The following is a 10,855-nucleotide window of genomic DNA, read 5'->3' as shown; positions in this document are numbered from 1 at the left end:
ATGGAGTTCTAGTTTGAATATAAATGCAAAATAAGTTTAAAAACATATAGTTAAGATATAGTTAAGGGGTTGTTTAATATATTTTTTATTGAGTTTGATAAAAGATTGAGTATTCCATTCAAATTTGAACTTTTTGATTTGTTTAGGTTTCAAGATTATATATAATTTAGTCAAACCGACTCAATCATAACATGCCTCTACTTTATCATATTCAAAATTATATCTTTTGATAAAACTTGAGTTAATCAGATATAACTTAATCATTAAAGCTCCCTTAATAACATATAAAGTTGGAGATAATAAAATATAACGGAAGCGAAGCATCAAAACATATGTTATGCGTTGGTTCAACTTGTCCCTATCATGAAATTCAACTCACAGTTTAAATCCCCAATCCCTGATTTTTTGTTCTTCATAAATCCCTCTTTCTTTTCACTCAATAATCGCATCGCATGTTGGTCTCATTTCTTTCCTAAATACAGGCGACACCATTTAGGAATAGCCACCACCCTCGGCCGCCGGAGACCACTTTGACCTCATCAACTTCGCCATACCGCCGGTCATCACAAGGATCGTTGACTTCTCCTGTGACGGCAACTTCAAGAAGAGGCGCGGTTTTCTTTTTCTTCTCTCCGGTGCATCAAAGGGGTGGCGGGCATCAATCCTTTACATTTCTTACAGTTTAGTGATTTCGTGAGATATGATTAGGAAGCACCAAACATTTGAAGAGATCAGGGACGACGATGAAGAGACGAAATAATTCATTCTCTATACCTATTGCCTAATGCATCACTCCTCATCAGCCAATATCGGTTCGTAAACTTCTGCAAAAACTGCATCTTGTCTCTCATCTCTCGATTATCTGTGTGTTAATCTTGATCTTCTGCAAAATTCAATCAGGTAAACAGCCAATCACTTTACCTTCTTAAATCTTGGTTTTTTTCATTAATGATCCCGTGTATTTGTTATTATATTCGGTTGATTTTAGGTTGAGGTTACTCTAATTTCATGGATATCAGAGCAATAACATTTGGTTTTTAGATTCGCAAAGTTAGATTGTTTGTTTGGCTTGTTGAGTACCTGAGTAGATGCTCTTTCTCCTTCTTTTAAACCTTTCATCTGTAAATTATGTTATTTGTAAATCGTATACTTTTGAGCTTCGAAGTTCATTATAGCACCAAATAAGATTTGTCACCATAGCTCAATAATGCTCTTTTATATGTAAATTCATAGTTAAAATGTTATAATTACCTTGAAATTGAAACAAAACAATTGGTTATCAAATTTAAGTTTAACATTTCTGGAAATCATGCCTCACATATAAACTTGTTTTTACTAGAAAAAGACAGTGTGCTGTAGACTGTTAGTTGTTGGTTTTGTTTATCTTTAGCCTTTCTTCTCTTAAATTTGAATGCTTTTAAAGTTTTTGTCTTTTGGGCCAAGATCTATCAGCATTTGTTCTCAACATTTTGTTCTTTTTATGATATTTTATATTGATACAGATCAACTCTTACAATGAAAAATGTTGGTGATGATGAGGCTGATGTGGAGAATGGAAAATTTGATAAAGAAAAAGAAAGAAGTCAAAAGAGTAGTAGAATAAAAGTCAACAATCAAGCCTTATTATCTGGATTTGCATATTGTCTTTCATCATGTAGCATGATACTTGTTAACAAATACGTCCTCTCCAGCTATGATTTCAATGCTGGAATATCCTTAATGCTCTACCAGGTCCAACACTATTACAATTTACATCATCAGTCCTTCATCTTCTCTTATTTCTCTAACAAGTCCTTTTTCTTTTCATGTTCAGAACTTTGTATCTGTACTTATAGTCTCTAGTTTGAGCATACTTGGTGTAATATCAACGGAACCACTTACATGGAGACTGATAAAAATCTGGCTGCCTGTGAATTTTATATTCGTTGGGATGTTAGTCACAAGCATGTTTAGGTATCAAATTATATCAATTTTTTTTTTTATTATCTCGATAATAATAATAATAATAAATAATAATAATTCGAATGAATTATAATATTGTTTGCAGTTTAAGGTACATTAATGTTGCCATGGTTACTGTGTTGAAGAATTTCACCAATGTGATAACTGCAGTTGGTGAAATGTATTTGTTCAATAAACACCATGACAATAGAGTCTGGGCTGCACTTTTCTTGATGGTATGTATTTTTATTTTTTTTATAATATTAAATTTTTAACCAAAATAATAATTTTTTTTTTTTTTTGTGTGTGTGTAGATAATATCAGCAATATCTGGAGGGATAACTGATTTGGCTTTTAATGCTGTTGGCTACACATGGCAGATTATTAATTGTTTTCTGACAGCATCATATTCTGTAAGTGCACGCCAGATACTGATACAGATGCAGTACAACCTGTTGTGTCATGTCATGTGTAACAGAAAGATGATTTTTTTATTTTTGTGTAGTTAACGCTTCGTAGAGTGATGGATACAGCTAAGCAAGTGACAAAATCTGGACAGTTGAATGAGTTTTCAATGGTGTTACTTAACAACACACTGTCGTTGCCTTTAGGGCTTGTGCTTATTTTTGTATTCAATGAGGTGGATTATCTTTATACCACGTAAGTTTATTTTTTTTATTACAACATTTATACTTTCAATATTTTTTTTTTTGGATTAGTAAATATTTTTTGGTAATTTGTAGACCCCTTTTGAGGATGCCGACATTCTGGGTGGTGATGACGTTTAGTGGATTTCTAGGGTTAGCCATTAGCTTCACTTCCATGTGGTTTCTTCACCAAACGGGGGCCACTACATACAGGTAATTGCAAATTTTGTTCTATTGACATCAGTCCTAGTTCCTGCCAGGTGCAGTACAAACCTATTCAGTCATGTTTTGTCCTGTCCTGTTGGATGGTTGTTGGGTGTTACATGGTTTTAAGATGACAAAATTATTGTTATTATTATTTTTTTTTATTTGCAGTCTCGTGGGGTCGCTAAATAAGATTCCGCTGTCGGTTGCTGGAATAGTTTTATTTCATGTTCCTACTAGCGTTGAGAATTCTGCCAGCATTTTATTCGGTTAGCTCTTTTTCGTGAATGAAAAATTCATATTATAAACTTTGGTGTTAAAGTTTCACTAGTGAAAATTGGTTTTTCAACTTTGAACTTTTTCATGTTTAGTTTATTTTTTGTATCATAATAATCTTATATTTGAAATTGTTACTTGTGATATTATATGGTTAAACTCGGTTGATTTTTGTTTTGGTTTTAGGTTTGGTTGCTGGAGTGTTATTTGCGAGAGCAAAGATTAAGGATAGAACTCAATCTTGAAAAACAAAAGGGAATTGAAACTATGGTCATGCATATGAGTTGAGACACTTGCTTAAAAGAATGCAAGTATACATTGGAGAAATGGAAACAAATGGGGCTATTTAATTGTTTCAAGTGTGTCATTTTTGTTTTTTTTTTTTTTTTTTTGTAAGGGGGGATATGTTGTAGGAATTTTTGTACTCTAAAACAATACTCATTGATGATGTATGTGAAAAACAAAAAGCTGTGATCTTTTTTTTTTTTTTTTGGTAAAAATCTAGGGTGCTAAATATACAAAAGGAATATTGAATACTTTATTTTATCGTGTAGCTCTATTTATTAAAAGTACATAGTTGATCAACATTAAATATGGCACATGCATTTTAAATTAAATTCAACATCGTATGTGTGAATACTGAATGCCATGTGAATTTCAACATATGTCGTGAAATGGCAATTTCCATGAATTCCATGCTATTAGATGTGGATTTTCAAGTAATGCCGTATGAATTTCTTGTTATAATCATGTTATGACATGTAAAATTCATACAATATAAGGCGGATTTCATCTATTAATATGTGTATTCCATATATTTAACTCACTGAATACGAACTTCAAACTAAACGGTTGCGATTTGATAGCGTCACAAACATATATGTAATTATGTATGCAATTTGAGGGCAGAAATTCACTGAATTTACACATGGTAAAGATTAGAGTCTATTTGGAACTAGAGTTTCATGAAGACCTTCTATAATTAGAGTCTATTTGGTCCTTATGGTTTGCTCGGATTCACATTTTTAGTCTAATTTTTTAAAATCTGATAAGATGCATCCCGATGATTTAAAGAAATTGCATTGTACATCCTTAGTTCATTTAAAAAAAAGACCATTTTACCTTTATATTGTTTTTCTGTTTTTTCTTATATATATATATATATATATATATATATATATATATATATATATATATATATATATATATATATTATTGTTTAGTTTTTTTTTTTTTTTTTTTTTTTTTTGCTTATATTTTATTTATTTATTTATATTTTTTATTATTTAGATTTTATTTGACAATTTTTTTGAATATATTGTTTAATTTTTTTACGTGTTTGTTTATATTTTCTTTTTGATGTCTTTTTGAATATTTTTTTTCAAGATTTTTTTTTTTTGTAAAAAATGTAAAAATGTTTTTCAAATGTGGATATTATTAATATAGATTAGGTATATTATTTTTTAATATGATTAATAGATAGGTTAACCGAAATTCAAAAATGGGTTTCAAGTTATATGATGGCTAATTGGAAACCATATAACTCGAAGACGAACAAAATTTATAAAAATTAAAAAAAATGAACTAGAAAACATTGACACATGTGTTTGCGTTATATGAATTCTGATTAGCATTTACTATTCAAAACAAAATGTTAAAAAAATTGAACTCGAAACCATTGACACTTGTTTTGAATTCCGGTTAGCCTATACAATAACCATATTAAAATATATTATTAACACATATTAGAGATAAAATTATTTATTTTAATAGGGTTATTGTATAAATTCGAAACGAGTGTCAACGGTTTCGAGTTCAATTATTTAGTTTTAGAAAAACTTTAACATTTTGTTCCAAATGGCAAATGCTAATCGGAAATCCTATAACTAAAACACATGTGTCAATGTTTTCGAGTTCATTTTTTATTTTAAAAATTTTTGTTCATTTTTTCGAGTTATATGCTTTCCAATTAGCAATTGTATAACTTGAAACCCGTTTTCGAATTTCGGTTAGTCTATTTATAAATCCTATTAAAAAAAGATAATTTTATAACTAATCTATGTTAATGTGACATTCCTAAAATCACGGCCAGAAAAGACCGATTTTGTTTATGCTTTATAAAAATCAGAGTACTTCATTTTATAAAAAGGTTGCGGAATTTGTTCCCAGAAAAACATGGTAAATACGTTATTAAAACATTTTCGAAGAAACGTATTTATTTCATTTTAAAACGTTTGGGATGTCATCGTTAATACAGGAACATAAGCATAAACAGAACTTACAATTATTCACACTAGTGGTCTACATCTCTTTAAATCTCTCAGTGTAATGTCACTTCATATCAACACCTGTGATACAAATAAACTGAGTGGGTCAGGTTGGGAAACCTGGTGAGCACATAGGGATTTCAATCCCACAATGTTATACCATATATATAGTTTAAAATTCACAAAATATACAATTTCACCATACATATATATAAACAACTCTTATCCCACCCCGTCGATCCTCGCAACGAGGCTATCCATACTCTCGGACCTAAGATTAATCGTTTTACCTACTCCATACTCTCGGATCAGAAATGAACGAATTTACCAAATCCATACTCTCGGACTAGGGACGAATGACTAATCCATACTCTCGGATTCAGTGGCGGAGCCAGGGTTAAAGTGAAGGGGTATCCCAATTTTTTTAAGGTAACCTATTTTTTCCGGTGTCGACTCGTGACTCGACTTATTATATATATATATATATATATATATATATATATATATATATATATATATATATATATATATATATATATACATTTTACTAAGAGATATATATAATTAAACATTAATATATAATTTAAAACTTTTAGGTTATATAATAAAAAAGACTAAATCTTTGTGTTTTGGAAGTAATACAACACACAACTATGATTTTCTCTTTGATTAATTTTTAATATATATAACCTATAAAACAACGCCTAAAACTAAAGCCTAGCCCACTAACATTGGTTTACCCTAAATCTAAATGGTCAATCCCCGTCTCTCATGCCGTCACTATCGTTACACTCACTCATCCTTCGTATCTGCATTCTATTGCCGGATTGAAGATGAAGTTATCATGCAACCACCAAACCTGCAAATACTACTCTCTAAATGGAAGACGAGGCAGTTGGAGAAGGCATAACACATTCATTATCGTTCATGTGCATCTCCTTCTCATGGCAATCACTCTCTGTTTCCGTTCTCTTCTGGCTCATTTGACTCACAAGTTGGATCGAATCATACGGTCGGCAACATAAAACGAAATTTTCCGGAAAAAATTGCACTATTGAAATTTTTTTGAGAGGTATCCCAGGCTACCCCGAGCTCTACATTGGATCCGCCCCTGCTCGGATTAAAGATGAATGATTATGCCTAATCCATACTCTCGGACTAGGGACAATAGCTAATCCATACTCTCGGATTAACGACAAATGATTATGCCTAATCCATATTCTCGGACTAGGGACAATGACTATGTCTAATCCATACTTCCGGATAAGTGACATATACTAACTTCTATTCTCTGAGTTTAACTCACTTGTACTCGTAAGAATATACTACCCAATATTCCTCATATTTAATTTAGGTCTACTATTTATCCTAAATTATCAAATATAATCAGGTATGTTCTTTAACACGAATTTCAAGCAACATCAATTAACTCGCACATAAACATATAATTAATACTTCAATCAATACTTGTATTAAAATCATGTTCATGAAAGGGACTATGCACTCACCTGAGAAGGTGGTGACTCGGTACTCGGACAGCGCTTCGTTTACTTTAAAATAATTACTTCGACGAAACCTAGTATTATCACCAATAGATTTTAGTCTATTATTCGCCGAGACTAATTAATAGTCTAGCTATTATTACTATTATATAAGCGTTAAAAAAAATACTTATATAACCCATAATAATAGCCCAAGTATTTATTATATGTTCTTAATAACGTTAATATAATTAAATAAAAACTATATTAAAAATAGCGTAGGCGTAGCTCACTTACAGCGGGGTTTATAGAAAACCAGGCTTTGCTTGGAGCAGTGTTTCCGAGCCGAAAAGCTCTTCTTCTCGGAGCCTTCGAGCACTCCGGGGCTTCCGCCTCGTGCTAGGGAGGTTCCTTAGGCTTTTCGGGGGATTTCGGGGCTAGAGAGAGGTTCTAGAGAGAGAGTAAAGAGAAGAAAGAATGAGAAATGTGTGAAGAAAATGAAGGTGTGAGAGGTGGTATTTATAGGGTGAAAATGGCTGAACTTGGTGCCACATGTCACCATCTAGTGGCAAGACTTGGGGAGAAAGCAATGGACAAGATTGTGCCACATCACCCATTTTCGCACAACACACTTCCGACTTCTAAAATCCGTAACTTTCACATACGACCTCCGTTTTTGACGTTATTTATATCCACGCGTAGGTAAAAATAATATCTACAACTTTCATTTTGACTCCGTCGGCTAATTCTAGACCGATCTTAAATTTAACAGTACGAGGCGTTTAGACTGTTAAATGACCGCGAAGAATTCGTAACTCCTTCATACGGACTCCGTTTTCGTCTGTCTTTTTACCGTTGAGTTACTATTAATGAGATCTTTAACTCTCATTTGTTTCACGTAAGCCAAAAACCGCTCGAACTAAAATTCGAGTTTCGGGCTGTACACTGCTAAGCCGAATCTTAGAAAAATCATAACTTCCTCATACGAAGTCAGATTTGGGCGTCTTTTTATCGATGCTCTTAGTTTAACATATTCTACGACTTTTGTTTAGATTGCTAAGGCTAAAAAGTCTTCTATCGTAAATTCACTATTTACGTCTTCCGGTGCCGTGCTGGTTTTGCCGTAAAACTTCGGCGGGCCATAACTTCTTCGTTATAACTCGGATTTCGGCGTTCTTTATATGTACGGAAACCTTGTGACATATTCTAAAACTTGGTTAAGACTATTCATTCTAAATAATCTTTTGTCGAAAAGTCATTTTTGACCCCAATTGCCTCTAAATTGACTAGCCCGGATTTGCGGGCGTTACAGTTAATAATATTCACATTTAACGAAACTTTTCATATTTTTTTCACAAAATAATTTTAAAAAATATAAACAAACAAAACATCAAAAAATGTATTCAAACAACATATCAAATAATTAGAAAAAAATTATTCAAAAAAACATAAAATAAATATAAATGAACATATTGTAAAAAAACATTAAAAATATATTCCAAAAAATGTCAAATAAAATCTAAAAAATAAAAAATACAAATAAATAAAATAAAATATAAGCGAAAAATATAAAGAATATATATATATATATATATATATATATATATATATATATATATATATATATATATATATATATATATATATATATGTTAATTTGAGACCATGTTAATTTTGTGAATCTGTGAGACGCAATATAAAAATAAATTTAAAATGGAAAATAAAAGGAAAATTCAGAAAATTCTTTTTTTAATTATTATTTTCGTTATTTTCTTTACCAAAAAAATAAAAAAAAATAAAAAAAAATAAAAAAAAAAAATAAAAAAAATTCAGTTTTTTTTTGAAAAATACATCAAATATTTTAATAGAATATTATATTGTAAATATTTCAATGTGATTTTTAGAATGTTAGAATATTTTAGTAGATTTGTCAGATATGTAAAATATTATAATATTACATAGATATTTCAAAAAATATTAATTTTTTTATTATTTCTTATTTATTTTATTTATTTTTGTATAAAAAGTCACGAAAATATTATTTTATTTTATTTTTCAAAAATTTTCAATTAATTTTCATTTTAAAAATGTTTTTTATTTACAAAATCAGTGGTTATGATTACGTCTTCCTGTCTCATAAAATATTACGGTCTCATATAAACCTTTTATATATATATATATATATATATATATATATATATATATATATATATATAAAGAAAAACAAAAATATAAAAATAAGGTTAAAATGATCTTTTTAAATGGACTAAAGATGTACAATATAATTTTGTTTAAACCAAAGAAATGCATGTTGTCATATTTTCAAAGATTGGAATGAAAATGCCAATCTAAACCAACCACGGTGACCAAAACTGTAGTTTACTCATGAAAATATAATCATAAGATTAGGACTTTATTTGTAGACCTTGACATTTATGAAGGCCTTTTAAACAAAATTATAAGATCTTGGGGGTATACTTCTAACTCTTCTACCTGTTTTTCTTCTTCCGTCTACGGGGTAGAGAGAGAGAGAGAGAGAGAGAGAGAATGGAAAGGTCATCGGAGGAAGTGACTCCGTCGGAAGCAGCCGTACTGATAACTCCTCGTGCCGATCCCATTCGCGGCGACGATCGGAACGGTAACCGAAACCCTATCAGTACTGCTTCATCATCGCGAGCTGAGTGGCCGACGATCGATGGACCATTGGGGTTGTCGGAGCAAGATTCCGTTGGTTACGCTCGTAAGTTTTTCGGATTTGGATTCATTTTGCTACCAATGCTGTGGGCCGTTAATTGCTACTACTTCTGGCCAGTTCTTCGTAACTCTCGCTCTTTCCCCCGAATCCGCCCCTGTAAGTCGATTTCATTCTCAATTTGGGGGAAATCCTCGTATACTCTAACCGCATTTTGAGTTACTCTCGTTACAATAAATTGAATCTCCTTCATTTTGATTTATCAACATCGTCTGCAATGGCACAAAATTGTCAGGCCAACTGTCTCTATTCCAGATTTACATTTTGAATTTGAAAAAGTATCTTAAGAAATTGTTATACTTCATCTGCAATCGGTTACGCTACTGAATGCTAACTAGGTTTGACATCAAAAACATCAAAATTCAGCTCTTTCTTTGTGACAGATGGAGCAATTTACATTTTTTGTTCTTTTCTAGGGTAAAAAATGAAGTATATTTTCATGAATACATACCTCCATGTTTACTGGGAAATTGAATGGTTAGAAGATTTGAAGTTTATGTTAGAAAGTAAAAACTAGTTTTGTTGATTGTGTAGATGTGGTAGGATCAGCAATAGGAGTGACGATATTTTCAGCCATGCTAGCTTCGTGGGCCCTCACCTTCACCATTGGAGGTGAACGTCTTTTCGGGCATACATGGGATGAACTGGTAATGTATAATGTTGCTGACAGATATGGTTTGACAGGTTGGATTTAGTGATTGGAATTGGAATTGGAATTGTAAAGTCTGGAATGGAATTGGAAAAACACTAGACTCATAACTCATGTTGTTTGAAACTCCAAGAGATATTCTGAATTTTGAATTATTCAACTTCAAGTAGTCTCAGAAGTCACTTAAATACATATATAGCTTGAATTTTTTAGTCATGTCATCAACATTAATACAATGCAACTAAATCATTTATAAAGTAATAAAGTGTATTATACTATTATTCACTTGCAGGGTATTTACTATTTTTGCTATATTTAACGGAAAAGTTGATACGATGACTGGATATTTTTTTTTATAAAAATATAATCAATAAATATGTAAAAGAACTAAAACCTAAGCAAGAGAAATGAAAGTATATGTTATTATTTTGCGACTTCACCCTAAGAGCATGTCCAATGATCCTAAAGCCTAAAGATTTGATTTTTGATTTTTGAGTAGATTCATATTATACAACTATCACATTTATTGAGTAACACCGTTCATATATTTGAATAGAATTACAAGTTGGGGCTAGCCTACGTGGCTAACAAGGTGTCTAACTAGAAGTTTAAAACCATGAGGATTTGGGTTTAATCCT

General features: G+C 31.1%; 2 protein-coding genes across 2 annotated transcripts; both read left to right on the top strand.

Moving 5' to 3' along the window:
- The first annotated feature begins 375 nt into the window (after positions 1 to 375).
- GONST1 (golgi nucleotide sugar transporter 1) lies at positions 376 to 3,553 on the top strand. The gene is made up of 9 exons (XM_078973474.1): positions 376 to 900; positions 1,503 to 1,731; positions 1,814 to 1,953; positions 2,048 to 2,177; positions 2,256 to 2,354; positions 2,447 to 2,601; positions 2,685 to 2,801; positions 2,964 to 3,061; positions 3,255 to 3,553. The coding sequence occupies exons 2-9, from the start codon at positions 1,516 to 1,518 to the stop codon at positions 3,311 to 3,313; spliced, it is 1,014 nt and encodes a 337-aa protein (XP_078829600.1). The 5' UTR covers positions 376 to 900; positions 1,503 to 1,515; the 3' UTR covers positions 3,314 to 3,553.
- A 5,741-nt stretch (positions 3,554 to 9,294) lies between these two features.
- Positions 9,295 to 10,377, top strand: LOC145015019 (gamma-secretase subunit). Its single transcript, XM_078973475.1, has 2 exons — positions 9,295 to 9,667; positions 10,103 to 10,377. The coding sequence occupies exons 1-2, from the start codon at positions 9,364 to 9,366 to the stop codon at positions 10,261 to 10,263; spliced, it is 465 nt and encodes a 154-aa protein (XP_078829601.1). The 5' UTR covers positions 9,295 to 9,363; the 3' UTR covers positions 10,264 to 10,377.
- The last annotated feature ends 478 nt before the right edge of the window (positions 10,378 to 10,855 follow it).

This window comes from Lactuca saligna, chromosome 9 (genome assembly GCF_052625555.1).
Source record: "Lactuca saligna cultivar CGN05327 chromosome 9, ASM5262555v1, whole genome shotgun sequence".
Classification (NCBI taxonomy): Eukaryota; Viridiplantae; Streptophyta; class Magnoliopsida; order Asterales; family Asteraceae; genus Lactuca; species Lactuca saligna.
This window is presented reverse-complemented; position numbering and strand designations above follow the sequence as displayed.